Raw genomic sequence first — 18,023 nt, 5'->3', positions numbered from 1 at the left:
AATCTCTGGGGGGAACTTGAGCTGCCTATCGAGATCCACCCTCAAGTTCCAGCTACATCCAGGTGTTAGCAGTGACCTTGTCCTCTGAGCAACAGGTTGGACTCCAGCCCCTTGTCTAACAAAGTTGATAAAAGTCCAAGACTTAGGAGGAAGCTCTTTAATTACCTCCGTTCTCTGCACTTCAAGGACTTCTGCCAGCTTCCGCAGAAACAGATCGTGCCGCCACCTATACCGACCCTGCGCCAGAGCTGTCTTGCAACTAGACAGGATATGTTGGAGGCTTGGGTTTGGGACATTACAGAGCTGACAGCTTTCCTCCAAGCCATACCACAGACTCACATTGCTTGGGCTGGGGAGGGTATCATACGTGGCCCGAATGAGGAAGCTAAGCCTTGCTTGGGGCATCTTCCACACATCGGACCACTTGATGGTCCTACTGACAACTCCTTCCCACGTTGTCTATTGCCCTTGCCGCGACTGGATTAGGGCCTTGATCTTATATTTCTCCTCCTCATGCCTGACCACCTCCTCAATCACCAACCCTTTCTTCTCCTTTCTTGTAGCCTTGGACCAAAACTTGGGGGCTATTCCCCACCCCAAGCCTGCTCTCCCTGACTGTATCCTACCCACCACTTCTTTATGCTCAAGCCTGCTGATGGCCTGGTTAACAGCCTCCTCAGCCTTCCACTTGCGTCCTGTTCGCACTGGCACCTTGCTGTTTTTTACGAGTGGATCGGTTGACTCTCTCAACTCCAGAACAAGCCTGGCCTTCTCTTGCCTGTAGCCTAGATTAATAGACTTCAGTGGCAACTGCAACACGGTCTTCCCAAACAGGGCAACATCGGAGAGGCTTCGAGGTAGCCCAAGCCACTTGAGTATAAAGCTATTGGCTTTTGCATCCATCTTCATTACTATGGATGAAGTGATCTCGCACAGCTTCAGAGGCCACATCAACCGCTGGAAGAGGGTGAACTGATAACACCAGACTTTCAGCTTCCCTGGGAGGTGGCACTTATCAATCCTCTCCAGCCCATCCGTAAGCTGCTGCAAAATGACGGCAGGCATGTGAGTGTCAGACAACTCTGCCGTATACAGCCTTCCCAGACTGCAGACTGGTTGGTCAACCAACAACGGGATCTTTCCTCCATCCACTGTAAAGGAGATACGGTCATTCCTAACTCCCCTCCGGATCGACAAACTGCGACTTCGCTGGCTTGATCCTCATTCTCGCCCATCTGAGGAATTCTTCAAACCTCCTTAAAAACCTAACAGTACATGACGCTGTTTGCAGTAGGCTAGTTACATCATCCATGTAACTTCGCAGGGCTGGTAGCCATTGTCCTGACCCCGTTTTTAACCCTCGCCCCATCTGCCTACTGCCAATCAGAATCACCTCAAAAGCTGCTGTGAAAATGATGGGGGAAATTGAGCATCCCATTGCGATGCCCTTCTCAAGCTGTTGCCAATTGGTGGTAATACCCTGTGTGGCATAACAAACTTGCAAAGAGTTAAAGTAATTGGATACCAGCTTCTGAATACAAGATGGAATATGAAAAAATTCCAAGGTAAAAGCAATGAGCTGATGAGGGACCGAACCATAGGCATTTTCCAGATCCAGCCAGACAACATGCAGATCGCGCTTCTCCCGCTTGGCTGACTGAATCTGGTTCCAAATCATAGCTGAATGCTCCACACAACCTGGAAAACCAAGAATGCCTGCCTTTTGACAACTGGTGTCAATGTAGTTATTTTCTAGGAGATAACTGGTCACTCTCTTTGCGACCACTGAAAAGAAAATCTTCCCTTCCACATTCAATAGGGCAATTCCTCTAAACTGATTGATGCTACGAGAGTCCTGTTCTTTTGGGATAAAAATAGTTATTGCCCTAGCCCACTCAGTTGGAATAACTTTGGTCTTCCAGGCGACTCTCATCAACCTCCAAAGAAACTTCAGCACCGTCGGGCAGCTTTTATACACCCTATAGGGCACGCCATTCAGGCCTGGGGCTGACGCAGATCTCGCCTTGTCCACCACCTGCCTAATCTCGACCTACCTTGGTGGTGTTATATCAAACTCAACTTCAGGCTCGGCAGGACGGGGCACATATCCTGGTGACCCTAGCGGAATGTTCCTCGCAGCATCGCTCAACTGACTTTTCAAGTGCTCCTCAAGCTCCTGTGCTGTAGCCTCCAGTCTTCCATTCTTTTTCTCTTCGAGGAGGCTCCTGGCAAACTTAAAAGGATCCCGGAAGAACCTTGCCCTCTCACTCTCCTTCCTTCTTCTCCGCTTTCGAATCCGCTCCACTCTCCGCAAGGTTATAAGCCTCCTTCGAATTTGGACCCACAGTACTTTAAGTCCCTCTTTCTCATTTTCTCCAGCTTTCCTCCAAGCCTTCCTAAGGGACCTCCTCTCCTTCACTAGATTGAATATTTCCTTCTCTCTTCTCCCTGGCTCCCTGGCCGTGTTCTTCCTCCCCACTTTTTTCCCAAACCTTGCCCTACCCTCTTCATATATGATGATGTTACCAAAGAGGTTCAGCTTGGTGGACACATTGCCTCGCACTGACTTCAGGCTGACATACAGATCATGATCGAACCCTCTCCATGCCTCTTTGTCATTGGCTCTAGGCCACTTCACTTTGGGCTGTTGAATGGGGTTCTCCCTCCTTATTCTTGTCGGGGTTTCGCTGCGGGGGATATCCTCATACTGCTCATTATGGGGAATAGGCTCCGGATATAACTGGTGCTCCTGCTGCTGGGAAAGGTACTCTTCTCCCCTCTGGCCGTCTGCAACATCGGAAACAGCAACACTGTGGTGCTCTGTCTCCTGCTTGTCTGATCTGCCGGGGCAGTGCAAGATTGCATCTGGCTTACTCCGCCACACTTCATCTTTCCCTGATGGATGCGCAGGCCCCTATAAGTTGTCACCTTGGCCCACTCGCAGCTACACTTCCTCAGGTTCCTTTGCTCATTAGTAATTATCATTCCAGTTCGTACCATGTTGTCCGTCCAGTTTGGTCCATCTTCTATCCCGCCTCTCGGTGGACCTTCGGGCCGTCAAGAATATAGCTTGATGTTTGCCTTGCACAACTTTTACTTCTGAGTACAGTGAGTAGGAGACGGTTTTCTGTCAGAGAGGGTCTGGACCAGATTTTAGAACAAGTTGAAGAGGGAACTGAATTTGAACCAGCGATAAAGGCGCATGTGTTGGAAGTGGAAGACAACACCAATTTTGATCCAGACTTTGAGGAGACTGACCAGTCAACAGATGGAGCGGAAGCAACACTTGATGAACAGGCAGCTGAGGAGACATTTCAGTCCAAGAGTGGGTACTTGCCCTGGTCTTCATCCCAGAGGTCTGACAAAGTCACTATCAAGTCACTCTCAAGTCATGAATCAGCAAGTCCCACGTCAAGTCTCAAGTCATAATGACCACCAATTGTTTGCAAGCTGACTTGAGACTTGACATGGGACTTGATGATTCATGACTTGAGAGTGACTTGATAGTGACTTTGTCCCACCTCTGCTTCATCCCCCCAGGAGAGAGAAGGTAGAGTGAGAATGGAAAACATTGTAAAGATGACGCCAGGGTCAACACAATATACAGTACAATATCTTGTGTGGATAATATCAAGTCCAGCTTCCAACTCTTTACACCAGAGTCCACTGAGGGAATTATACCGGAGATGTCAAACCTGGAGAGGAGGCGTGTGTCTGGGGACACCTGGAGAGAATTAGACCCCTCCATGGGTCTGTTGATAGTAACAGGAGTATATCACTCAAGGAATGAGTCAAACAAGGGTCAAATGCCCCTCGTGCATGAATTCACAAGCACACACACACACACACACACACACACACACACACACACACACACACACACACACACACACACACACACACACACGACTTCATGTTGAAAAGTTTGGTCTCTGGTTTTCCATTTCTTTTTTCCATTACATGTTCATTTTGGAAAACATTTTTGGTGCCTATTTGTATTTTCAGTGCAGTTATTCATGTTAACCACGACTCTGAGACATTGTTCACAGCTAAAAAGAGTGTTAAATAAAAAAAAAGTTGTGGTGATTAATGTTTTTTGTGTTAAAACAGAGCGGTCAAATTTGACTGGGAACACTAAAGTAAGAGGAGGGGGGTGAACACGGCGGGAGGGTTAAATCCTTCTTACAGAGGAATCTGACAGCCGATGTCCCAAACTGACAGCAGTGTTCTACTTTACACAATCACCAGTGACTTACTAACATCAGATCGTTGTCCACCAAATTACCAGAAACTCTGCTAACTTGTAACTGCAGTAGTTGTCCTTGCGATAGATTGGTGGTACGTCTTGCTGAATATTCTTATATTAGTTTTTTTTTTTAAGAAATATGCGTGTTTTCATTAAGAGTATTTTCAGTTTGCTACTTTAAACCATGCAATTTTGGATTTATGTTCTTTCGCACACAATGACGTCCCCCCCTCCCCCCCATGGAGGAACAAGCTACCAAAGCAGAGGCATCCATCTCTACTTTGAAAACTCTCTTGAAAACACAGCTTTTCCAAGAGTACCTCCTCTCCTCAAACCCTGACATGACTAACTCACACTAGAGCCCATCACACTTAGTATGAATGAGCACGAGCCAAGCCAAGTCAGGTGAAATGTCAAAAAAGAAACAACAATTTGTGCCACATCTGAGAGGGAATAAGAATTACGTAGGGTAGCCGTCCAAATACACAGGCTGCATTCCGACCCGCACAACTGAGTTGTGTACATGTCGTGTACACGAGCCTCCGAATGCAGTACAAATGTAGGTGGAACACATTTGGATCACCCAGACAATTGTCAGAATGCAGTGAGAATATGATGCATGCACCTACATTACCGTACGAGTGAGGTCCGATTGCGGGTGGAGGAAATATAATCCAGCAGCACTCGAGGTTTGCCCGCGGTGTGCTAAGCACAGTCAGGACATTCAGCCAGGATCCAAAATGTCGGATCATTTCAAACCTTGCTGGTTCCTACCTGCCTGTCCGTTTTCTCTGTGGAGAACAGAAAGCTGTTATGCCTCATGTTCGAATGACGTTTTGTGTTTTTCTGCTCCCCGTCTTCAAATGTAAAGGGGAAAGAAGGCTTTTAGTTTTGCCCTCCTCTTCTTGGAATGCCTTTCAAATGGAACTGAAACTGCGTGAGCTGATTTCACCGACAGCTTTCCAATCAAGATTAGAAAACCAGACAGTGGAAATCCTTTGATCAATGTCTATGTCTTAAGCCTCATCTTAGACCATGAGTGTTATTGTGTTAGAGCTTGAATTGTTATTGTAAAATAATTATTGTGTCCATTGGTTAGCTGCTTGCGTATGGTGGATGTGTTTGGTGTGTACTGTTGTCTTCTCGGCCAGATCGCCCCTGTGAAACAGGTCTTGATCTCAGTGGGTTTTCTTATTTGGTTAAGTAAAGGTTAAATGAAAACATAAACTGCACCTCGAACACGATCAGAATGCTTCGAATGCCATTTTCAACTATTCACGGTGGCCACAGAAATTTACCCGACTGTTTAGACTTCTCTCAGAATGCTGTCAATGTCTTCAAATGCACCTCGACACTTGTAGTGCAGCAGATCAAATCAAATCAATTTTATTTATATAGCGCCAAATCACAACAAACAGTTGCCCAAGGCGCCTTATATTGTAAGGCAAGGCCATACAATAATTACGGAAAAACCCCAACAGTCAAAACGACCCCCTGTGAGCAAGCACTTGGCGACAGTGGGAAGGAAATCTCCCTTTTAACATGAAGAAACCTCCAGCAGAACCAGGCTCAGGGAGGGGCAGCCTTCTGCTGGGACTGGTTGGGGCTGAGGGAGAGAACCAGGAAAAAAAAAAAAAAGACATGCTGTGGAGGGTAGCAGAGATCAATCACTAATGATTAAATGCAGAGTGGTGCATACAGAGCAAAAAGAGAAAGAAACAGTGCATCATGGGAACCCCCCAGCAGTCTAAGTCTATAGCAGCATAACTAAGGGATGGTTCAGGGTCACCTGATCCAGCCCTAACTAAAAGCTTTAGCAAAAAGGAAAGTTTTAAGCCTAATCTTAAAAGTAGACAGGGTGTCTGTCTCCCTGATCTGAATTGGGAGCTGGTTCCAGAGGAGAGGAGCCTGAAAGCTGAAGGCTCTGCCTCCCATTCTACTCTTAAAAACCCTAGGAACTACAAGTAAGCCTGCAGTCTGAGAGCGAAGCGCTCTATTGGGGTGATATGGTACTATGAGGTCCATAAGATAGGATGGGACCTGATTATTCAAAACCTTATAAGTAAGAAGAAGAATTTTAAATTCTATTCTAGAATTAACAGGAAGCCAATGAAGAGAGGCCAATATGGGTGAGATATGCTCTCTCCTTCTAGTCCCTGTCAGTACTCTAGCTGCAGCATTTTGAATTAACTGAAGGCTTTTCAGGGAACTTTTAGGACAACCTGATAATAATGAATTACAATAGTCCAGCCTAGAGGAAATAAATGCATGAATTAGTTTTTCAGCATCACTCTAAGACAAGACCTTTCTAATTTTAGAGATATTGTGTAAATGCAAAAAAGCAGTCCTACATATTTGTTTAATATGCGCTTTGAATGACATATCCTGATCAAAAATGACTCCAAGATTTCTCACAGTATTAAAATCAGGAAATTAGAGGTCATCCATGTCCTTATGTCTGTAAGACAATCCTGCAGTTTAGCTAATTGGTGTGTGTCCTCTGGCTTCATGGATAGATAAAGCTGGGTATCGTCTGCGTAACAATGAAAATTTAAGCAATGCTGTCTAATAATACTGCCTAAGGGAAACATGTATAAAGTGAATAAAATTGGTCCTAGCACTGAACCTTGTGGAACTCCATAATTAACCTTAGTCTGTGAAGAAGATTCCCCATTTACATGAACAAATTGTAATCTGTTAGATAAATATGATTCAAACCACCACAGTGCAGTGCCTTTAATACCTATGGCATGCTCTAATCTCTGTAATAAAATTTTATGGTCAACAGTATCAAAAGCAGCACTGAGGTCTGACAGAACAAGCACAGAGATGAGTCCACTGTCTGAGGCCATAAGAAGGTCATTTGTAACCTTCACTAATGCTGTTTCTGTACTATGATGAATTCTAAAACCTGACTGAAACTCTTCAAATAGACCATTCCTCTGCAGATGATCAGTTAGCTGTTTTACAACTACCCTTTCAAGAATTTTTGAGAGAAAAGGAAGGTTGGAGATTGGCCTATAATTAGCTAAGATAGCTGGGTCAAGTGATGGCTTTTTAAGTAATGGTTTAATTACTGCCACCTTAAAAGCCTGTGGTACATAGCCAACTAACAAAGATAGATTGATCATATTTAAGATCGAAGCATTAATTAATGGTAAGGCTTCCTTGAGCAGCCTGGTAGGAATGGGGTCTAATAGACATGTTGATGGTTTGGAGGAAGTAACTAATGAAAATAACTCAGACAGAACAATCGGAGAGAAAGAGTCTAACCAAATACCGTCATCACTGAAAGCAGCCAAAGAGAACGATATGTCTTTGGGATGGTTATGAGTAATTTTTTCTCTAATAGTAAAAATGTTATTAGCAAAGAAAGTCATGAAGTCATTACTAGTTAAAGTTAAAGGAATACACGGCTCAATAGAGCTCTGACTCTTTGTCAGCCTGGCTACAGTGCTGAAAAGAAACCTGGGGTTGTTCTTATTTTCTTCAATTAGTGATGAGTAGTAAGATGTCCTAGCTTTACGGAGGGCTTTTTTTATAGAGCAACAGACTCTTTTTCCAGGCTAAGTGAAGATCTTCTAAATTAGTGAGACGCCATTTCCTCTCCAACTTACGGGTTATCTGCTTTAAGCTGCGAGTTTGTGAGTTATACCACGGAGTCAGGCACTTCTGATTTAAGGCTCTCTTTTTCAGAGGAGCTACAGCATCCAAAGTTGTCTTCGATGAGGATGTAAAACTATTGACGAGATACTCTATCTCACTTACAGAGTTTAGGTAGCTACTCTGCACTGTGTTGGTATATGGCATTGGAGAACATAAAGAAGGAATCATATCCTTAAACCTAGTTACAGCGCTTTCTGAAAGACTTCTACTGTAATGAAACTTATTCCCCACTGCTGGGTAGTCCATCAGAGTAAATGTAAATGTTATTAAGAAATGATCAGACAGAAGGGAGTTTTCAGGGAATACTGTTAAGTCTTCAATTTCCATACCATAAGTCAGAACAAGATCTAAGATATGATTAAAGTGGTGGGTGGACTCATTTACATTTTGAGTGAAGCCAATTGAGTCTAATAATAGATTAAATGCAGTGTTGAGGCTGTCATTCTCAGCATCTGTGTGGATGTTAAAATCGCCCACTATAATTATCTTATCTGAGCTAAGCACTAAGTCAGACAAAAGGTCTGAAAATTCACAGAGAAACTCACAGTAATGACCAGGTGGACGATAGATAATAACAAATAAAACTGTTTTTTGGGACTTCCAATTTGGATGGAGAAGACTAAGAGTCAAGCTTTCAAATGAATTAAAGTTCTGTCTGGGTTTTGAATTAATTAACAAGATGGAATGGAAGATTGCTGCTAATCCTCGGCCACGGCCCGTGCTACGAGTGTTCTGGCAGTTAGTGTGACTCGGGGGTGTTGACTCATTTAAACTAACATAATTATCCTGCTGTAACCAGGTTTCTGGTTAAATCAATATGTTGATCAATTATTATATCATTTACTAACAGGGACTTAGAAGACAGAGACCTAATGTTTAATAGACCACATTTAACTGTTTTAGTCTGTGGTGCAGTTGAAGGTGCTATATTATTTTTTCTTTTTGAATTGTTATGCTTAAATAGATTTTTGCTGGTTATTGGTAGTCTGGGAGCAGGCACCGTCTCTACGGGGATGGGGTAATGAGGGGATGGCAGGGGGAGAGAAGCTGCAGAGAGGTGTGTAAGACTACAACTCTGCTTCCTGGTCCCAACCCTGGATAGTCACAGATAACCACCAGATATCACCAGATAACTGAAACAATCCTTCACTTGGTGATACAAGCATCAGATTTGGCATGAATGTTCTTCATAAATCAGTGTTTGAGAAAAAAGTGCTGGCCACTTGAAAATCCAATATGGCGGCCAGGTAGGGGTCAATGAAGAATTACACAGGGGTCAAAATATAAAAATGCTCCAATCACATTGAAAGCTATACCACATTATGTGTCTGATCACAAAGATTCCAAAAAGGTATAGTTTGGACTATCTATGACTGAATGGTCATAAGGTCAATTTCAGTTTGGACAAGAGGCAAAAGTTAAACTTGCTCCAATTTTGGTATAAGGTGGTGCAAATTATTGGTTGAGCTAATAGGACTAATAAATGGAATAGTTTTGACTGTGCTGAATGCTTGGTTTGCAAAGTACATGTCAAACAATGTCAACGTCCATTGGATTCTATGATATATGACATATGTTACCCTGTAATGTGACAACTGAGCATGACACATGGTGCAAACTATTCCTTTTTAAATCCCTATTAACTCAACCAATAATTTGCATCACATTTTACAAAAATTGGAGCAACTTTAACTTTTGACCCCTGTACAAACTGAAGTTGATCTTTGTCACCATTCTTGCTGTTTTTACCCCATAACTCCACAACAGTCAGTCACAAATAGCCCAAACTATACTTTTTGGAATCAATAAGACTCAATATGATTGGAGCATTTTTAAGTCTTGACCCCCTATTTTCAGAATGTCAACAAATCACAATTGTGAAATTGCAGCGTTTCCACTGAGTGATATTGTGTGATTACTGGGTTCTGTCCTCTCGCAGGAACTCTTATTCCATTAAGTCTCTCATGATAAGTGTCATTCCAGTAGTCCAGGCAATAGGCATTTCATGGTTCTGTTGATCCCAATATTGCTGTAACATTCTCTCTTATAAGGTTTATATATCTTTGGGTCTCTTCCTCTGTACTGTGCTGTGTAGAAAATGATTCTAGTGACACTGGGATTTTATTTCACAAAACATCAAATCTAGACTTGCATCTCAGATGTACCTTCTAGCAAATTGTAGCTGAACTTTCAGGTTTTCTTTTTAATAAAACCCTCCTCTGTACCACTTCATCATGAAGCTGTATAACTGATGATACAAAATGCAAAACATGCACTATGGACAATTTCTGCAATCGCAGCCACAGAAGTCTTTAACTTCTTCTGGGTTGTCTGGGTGTCTTGGTGGCTTTCCTCACTCTTCTCCTTCTTGCACAGTCACTCAGTTTTTGAGAACTCTCTACTCCACACAAATTTACCATTGAGTGCCATATTGTTTGTATTTCTTCATAATTGATGTATATAAAGTCCAAGACACATGCAGTGACTTGGAAATGTTCATGTATCCATCCTCTGACTTGTCTGAAGAAAACTGCCAATAAAACCAATTATTTGCAGGTATTGTACCAAAGGGGCCCATTACTTATGCAACCCATCATCTTTACTTTTAGATTTTTAATTCATTTATATCAAGCTGTAGAAGTTTGCTTTGAGTTTGAGTTTACGGAAGAGAGTTTTTGATTTTTTTAGAGTAGTAGAAGCTAGGCTTAGAAAACAGGTAAAGATCTTTGAGCAGCAATATGGTTTCATGCCGAGAAAGAGCACTACAGATGCAATGTTTGCTCTGAGAATACTGTTGGAGAAGTACAGAGAAGGACAGAAAGAGTTACATGTTGTGTTTGTGGACGTAGAAAAAGCTTATGATATGGTGCCAAGAGAAGAGTTGTGGTATTGTATGAGGAAGTCTGGAGTGGCAGAGAAGTATGTTAGGGTAGTGCAGGACATGTACAAGAATAGTGTGACAGCGGTGAGAGGCACAGTCGGAATGACAGACTCATTCAAGGTGGAGGTGGGATTACACCAAGGATCAGCTCTGAGTCCTTTCTTGTTTGCAGTGGTGATGGACAGGTTGACAGATGAGATCAGACAGGAGTCCCCATGAACTATGATGTTTGCAGATGACATTGTGATCTGTAGTGAGAGTAGAGAGCAAGTTGAGTCTAGTCTGGAGAAGTGGAGATATGCTTTGGAGAGAAGGGGAATGAAAGTCAGTAGAAGCAAGACTGAGTACATGTGTGTGAATGAGAGGGAGCCCAGTGGAATAGTGCAGTTACAAGGAGTAGAAGTGGTGAAAGTAGATGAGTTTAAATATTGGGGTCAACTGTTCAAAGTAATGGAGAGTGTGGTAGAGAGGTGAAGAAGAGAGTGCAGGCAGGGTGGAGTGGGTGGAGAAAGGTGGCAGGAGTGATTTGTGACCGAGGAATATCAGCAAGAGTGAAGGGGAAAGTTTACAAAACAGTAGTGAGACCAGCTATGTTGTATGGTTTAGAGACAGTGGCACTAACAAAAAGACAGGAGGCAGAGCTGGAGGTGGCAGAGCTGAAGATGTTGAGATTCTCAGTGGGAGTGACGAGAATGGACAAGATTAGGAATGAACATATCAGAGGGACAGCTCAGGTGGGACGGTTTGGAGACAAAGTCAGAGAGGTGAGATTGAGATGGTTTGGACATGTGCAGAGGAGGGACCCAGGGTTTATAGGGAGAAGGATGCTGAGGATGGAGCCACCAGGCAGGAGGAGAAGAGGGGACAAAGAAGAGGTTTATGGATGTGCTGAGAGAGGACATGCAGGTGGTTGGTGTGACAGAGGAAGATACAGAGGACAGGGTGAGATGGAAACGACTGATCTGCTGTGGCGCCCCCTAACGGGAACAGCCGAAAGACAAAGAAGAAGAAAGAGAAGCCTGATTTACTTTTTGTATTTGAAATGACATAAACAAATTAAATAGTGTGAAATATATCTTTGGAGGGCACCATATGATGTCATTTGTTTCTGTTTTCCTTTCATTTTATTGCAGAGCCTTCTAAAACATCAAGGTTCCAGAAGATTCCAAAATGACAAAAAAGCCAAAGGAAAAAGCGCAAGCTGTTGAAGGGCAGGCGGGTAAGTGCAACATGATTGACACCACAACTGGTTTGTTCCAGCAGAATTAAAAATGTCTCCTCCTGTATATCCTCTTGATTGACAAATAATTGATCTTACTTAACGAGAAAGCTTGACGGCCACCTGCAAGGCAAGAAAACCCTGGGCAAGATCGGTACGTACAGTTTACCAAAGGCTTGTCTTTTTAAAAACTCATCTTTTTTTTGCATAAACAAAATACACAAGTCATCTGCTGTATCATGCTGAACATTTTTCCTTCTGAGATGTTGAGGCATAAGCACTATTCTTTTTTGGCAAACCAAAGGAGTAAAAACAGCATTCACAGCTTGTTGAGACACTTCTATGATGGAACGAAAACAACACAACAAAGTTCTTTTTTGAGGATATTGTTACCTTCAACTTAACACCTCCCTCAGAAGGATGCTGTTGTTATGGTCTGACCAGCATCACATGACCAGGAAAAGAGAATTTTACCTTGAGATTTAAGCGGAAGATCTTCAGTTACAGGTATTTTTTTAAGAACAGCTGAAGAACACGACTGGCATGCAGCTGAGGATGACAAAACACATTATGCATCTCAATGAAATACCACCACTGGAGAAACACCTGATGGCTCTTGAAGATAAGTCTTCAGCAGTTGCACCATAAGAATAATTCTGTGTGGCCTTAACAGCATATTTGTAACATTATCTGCTCTATTTTGTCCGTGACTAACATTTTTTTTGTTGTTGTGTTGGTGCTGTGTGATGTGTTTGAGGCTTCTGAATAAGTTTGTTTGATGAGCGGTTTGTCTTGTTTGAGCTTTTTATTCTTTGGTATATTGTGATGTTTATGTGCATTACGTGTCCATAATCCTGTCGAGGTTCCAAAGCTACGATGGTGCTTTTGTCCGGATTAATATTTACCTGTCCTGTTCCTTCTCCTGCTGTCACGTTGCGTGTTAAGTCAACAGTTCTGAGGGAGTTCACCAGGAAGATAAAGGTATGCAATCAAAGGAAAACCCATTTCCACAAATGCTTCATTCCATTCAAGTGCATGACTCCATGCTGGATGAATTGCATGTATGCTGTGGTGTTCCATCACTCCTTGAATGGTGTCATCCAAAGTGTATAACTCAGCTTTTGCTGTCACAGCAGATACAGTCACTGGCTATTGCCTTGTGCTATGGTATCCTGAAAATCAAAGGAAAATGTCAAAAGAATTTATAAGTTTGTTAGTCCTCCTGTTTGTCACCACAGTTCAGTCTTAATGAGTCAATATATCTGTTGATAGAGCAAGAGGGAATATTGTTTCATTTAGTATTTGAAAGCACTGACCAAATGCTCATTGCCCTATTATAATCCCAAACATCTTCAGGCTAAATCGAAGTTATAAATTACACATAATAATATTAATCATACAATAAACACAATAAATCCACTATTATCAATCCTGTTATGTCTTTTAATACAAATAGAGTGATTTCTTACAATCTAGTCTACCCTTTATCATGCATGTTTTGGCCACATCTTTTCCTTGAGACCACTGTGATAACCAGTTAATGGATAAAATATAAAATTACAATTTTGGTTGATTCAGGACTAAGAAAACATGTGATGTTAGGTTATCACTAGAGATTACCTTCTAAAGGTCTTGAATTGATCCCCCAAAATGACAGCAAATGGTAAACGGACTGCATTTATATAGCAATTTTCCATCTGCATCAGACTCTCAATGCGCTTTACAATTTTGCCTCACATGCACCCATTCACACAAACACACTGATGTCAGGGTGCTGACAAGCAAGACATATGAAAGTCATAAAACTTCAACCTACCCTTAGTATATTTGCCTTTTTGTATGTCTTCTATTCCAGAGATGCTGGACTATCAATATGTGGACTCAAATATCAAGAGCTGTACCTCTGTTTGGGTTTAATCACCTCTGCTAATCAACAGAGGAGGGCGAGATTATGTGATCAGTCATCTATCTATGTGTGAACACCACAAATATCAAAGTGGTGGACAAACTTCGTGCAATTTTGTTAAAGAATGATTTGCATATCAAGTACAAATTGATCAAATTGAATTGGTGATCTGAATCTGCCTCCAAGTTTTTGCTGTTTACATTTCTATAATTTCTTTAACATTATGACAGGTGTTCATGGGTGTTCCTTTTCAACAAAGATCTGCCCTTCATTGTCATGTAATGGAGTTACACTAATATTAAAAAAGTTGGGAGTATCTAATCAGATGTCATTATTTCTGGTCCATTAATAAACCAGATAATTATCGAATCCAAAAAAAGTGCTTGTTTGTTTTTAATTTATTTAATTTATTATTATCAGTGTTTTTTAGCCTGGTGGAGCTGCCTTGATGAACTTTGGTGAAATTAAATTCCTATTTGTCACCTGCGTGCAGGCATCAGTGAATTACATAAAGCAGTTCATTGCAAGGTAATGAGCCACTCTTAATTTGTGATGATTAAAAAGGCGCCCTTTAAAAAAAAGAGTGGTACTCTTCACTTCCATAACTGAACAAATGTTTGCAGACTGCATTAAATCTGGTTTTAGATGGAGATTAGTAGCACTGTATTTTAGTTGTGACAAAAATAGCTTGTATACTGTAACAGTCTGGCTCTTTCAGTTAAACTGTCAAAATCTAAGGGCCCTGTCCCACTCGGGAGGATTAATTGTGCATGAATTGAGTACACAAATTGCGGGCGTTCATTGTCGTCCGCAACAAAAGTGGCCAAAAATGACAAATGCCCCAGTATGAATTACAGATATATTAATAATATATAGCGAATATATGATGAACAATCACGGTTATATAACGCATGTAGTGAGGAAACTGATCAACACATTGAGATTATCATGGCAGTATTACGGGTGTATTATGAATGCATCGCGCACGTGTTGCGCGTGCACGGCATCTGCATTGCAGTCATAAAAGAAGCGCACTCGCTCCTTTCGGCATCACTATTCACACCAACAATACAGCCTCTGGAGCAAGTGCTGGATTTGGACAAGTTGAACACCAAGTTAATGTTCATTTTGTCATGTGGGGGTGAACTGTTCATGAGTTTGGGAGGGGGGAAGCCGTTCGGGGGGTGAGACGGTGTTTTTTTTATTTTTTTTTAGAGTGTCACAGAAAACAGACCAGAGTGAGTTGTGGCTAAACAGCAACTCTTCCTTTTGTTGGTGTTAAATAAAAGTCCTGGATTGCAGCAGCTATTACTTCTTTGTGGATCTACACAGCCGGACCGGCACTGACTGGCAGGTATGTCGCTTTCTGACACATATAGTACTTTGGGTTTACGTGACGTCTTTGTTATGCATTCACAGATTGTCCGCAAATCAGCTGCAAAGCAGATGTAATAAAAATGCTTTATTCATGGCCAATTTTTATGCATTCGCTACAACATATTTTAGTTTGTGATGTGGACATGATGGGCACGATATATATCTGTTTTATACATTGTCCCGGTCCGCTGCCAAGCTGCAAATCCCCATCAGTTGCGGATATCAGCGGTTAACGGCAGATATACAGCGCATAGGGTATGTATTGTGTATGAATTGAATATGTATGGAGTATGTAAGGCGGATGTCATCCGCATTCAGATTTTTGAGCTACTCAAAAATCCTGGCTGTGGACATGCGTGCCTCTGTGGATGATCACGGATGTGTTCGGATGACGGCCGACCCATACAGGCATGTTACACAGATATTACGGATGTTTGGCGAATATGGGCCAATTTTGTGCGCAATCCATATGCAAATCCTCCCAAATGCCAGTGGGACAGGGCCCTAAAAGCAATGACTTACCTCCAGCAGTAAAAAAAAAAAGCCCTTTTGTGTTCAGTTTCCAAAATTGTTTCTAGGTGTTTACAACATGTGAATGTTCTGCGCACAACACAACTTGCCATGCAGTTTTAATTGCACTGAAACTTTTACATTATGTGATCCAACACATAAAATGCCCTGAGATTTCTAAGCTATAAAGTTCAAGAAAAATGTCCCTGGCTGCTGTTATTTCCTACAAATTTCAAAAGACTTCTTCCATCTATTTTCACTTACATGGGCTGGGAGGTGGTGCAGCAAAGTTAAGTAAAACATTGCAGACATCAGTCTCTCAACAATGTCCTCCAGCTTGTTGTAGGATATTTTGAGCTGTTCCTAAGGCAGACGGAATATGAAATTCCTTCCATGTGTTGTGGGTCTACCCTGGGGTCTTTTCTCAGTGTGACACAAGTGGAAACCCTCTAAAGGGAAGCATCCAGGGATTATCATATTCACATGCCCGAAGCACAAGAGTAGCTAATAAGCCATCCAACAAAGGAAACTCACTCTTGCTACTTATATCCATAAGAACATTATTTCAATAACTAGACAGAAGAAGTGTTAAGGCCTGTTGGTGCCAATCCTCATCTTGTTCCATAGTGGGAGGAGGATGATAGTCTCTGGCTCCCCCTGGATGGGACGTTATTCTGACCCAGGTTAGTTCTCCAGACAAACACAGCACCACGTATAGCTGTTTGGACGGAGATAATGCAGATTAAGAATTTACTTCTCATCTACATATTGATAGCCCATCTCCTTATCTACTTAGTTACCTGCTCGTAATTATAGTTGAGCATTGGAACGTAAATTAAGAGATACAGTGTAAACTTTACCTTCTGCTTGCTTTTCTAATATGACAGTGGGAAGCATCCCTAGCCAGGGCTGTGAAATGAAAATTGTGAAATCAGAGGAAAATTCGCAGGGGGTCTGGGGGGGGGGCGCAGGCCCAAGGAGCTGGGGTCTAGGGCATTGTGGGGCCCCAGAAACCAAATTAAATTTTCATCTACTGATACATTTTCACCATCTCCTGGAAGAACAAATCTCAAAATTAGTGCATATTTAAATGATCCTAGATTCAACCTTTCATTTGAACTGTCAATGATCATGTTGAAATAACAGAATATGACGTGGAAGTAGGACCTGGAATGATTTTCCTTTTAATTGTAAACCAAATTATGCATTAACTCAGAACAATTAAATTACATGAAACTCATGATGACTGAAAAGACAGTTAAACCATGTCTAAAACCACAGCTAAAGATTGTAGAATATTTTAAAAAAATCAGGGTAAAATATCAATAACATACCTTATAGTAAAAAGCCACACATTCTTGTGTAAATTCCTGTAAATCCACTCAAAGCCACAGTCTTTTTTCCCATGAAAAAAAGTCTACATTAATAAAAATTAATTTACATTGTTGTGTAAATTCATGTAGCCTAAATTCATTCAAAGCCACAATGTCTTTTTTTTTTCAATGAAAGAAAGTCTATATTAATGAAAGAAAAAAAGGCACATAACCTTTTCTGAAATCCTGTTTGAACAGCACAATGTTTATTTTCCAGAGAGAGAAAAAAATTCTTACCAGTTCGCTTTTCCCGTTTATCTTTCAGGTGTGTTGATGAAGCCAGCAACAATTCCACGGATTCTTGATCTTATCAGACTTTTTCAAACCGTCTTTCTCACCATCTTCGCTGTCTGATGTCGCTCCGTGACACAGACATGCAGCAAAATTCTTCTTTTAAAAACTTGAAAGTTCTAAAAGTCTGCGATGTCCACATGCTACGTTTAGCTTAAGCTTTGCACAGGAGCCACACAGTGTCACCGCAGCAACCAACCAGTCCCGCTTTACGACAGCTGTCGTAACAGCCAGGCTTTGAGTGGCATTTATTCTCCTCGAAACTCCGCGGATCCGAGGAAACTGATATGTATCTGTAACACACAGATCAGTGTCCGCGGACTTATAAAACTTGCATGATGTTGTAAAAAAGAACGCTTTGCAATAAGCATTTTAAAAACTCAGTAACGATCACGATTAGAGTACAACACTAACACCCCCCCCACCCCCTCTCCATGATGAAATCCGCGGAATCCCGTGGAGTTTTCACAGCCCTGCTAGCATTACTGCCAACACCAAGTCAATCTGCAAGCTTGAAATATTTTACGTGTGTCAGCAAGTCCCATCAGGTTTGA

The 18,023-nt window shown here is 41.9% G+C and overlaps 1 protein-coding gene across 1 annotated transcript in view; it reads left to right on the top strand.

The window, feature by feature from the left end:
• Positions 1-18,023, top strand: part of igfn1.1 (immunoglobulin like and fibronectin type III domain containing 1, tandem duplicate 1) — a 90,249-nt gene that overhangs the window by 15,173 nt on the left and 57,053 nt on the right. The window contains exons 2-3 of the mRNA XM_034167521.1: positions 11,927-12,012; positions 12,958-12,993. Coding sequence (XP_034023412.1) covers positions 11,964-12,012; positions 12,958-12,993 — 85 coding nt within the window. The 5' untranslated portion in view covers positions 11,927-11,963. The remainder of the gene's footprint in view (positions 1-11,926; positions 12,013-12,957; positions 12,994-18,023) is intronic.

Source organism: Thalassophryne amazonica, chromosome 3, assembly GCF_902500255.1.
Source record: "Thalassophryne amazonica chromosome 3, fThaAma1.1, whole genome shotgun sequence".
Classification (NCBI taxonomy): Eukaryota; Metazoa; Chordata; class Actinopteri; order Batrachoidiformes; family Batrachoididae; genus Thalassophryne; species Thalassophryne amazonica.
The sequence above is the reverse complement of the archived record's forward strand: the minus strand, read 5'-3'. Positions and strand labels throughout refer to the sequence as shown.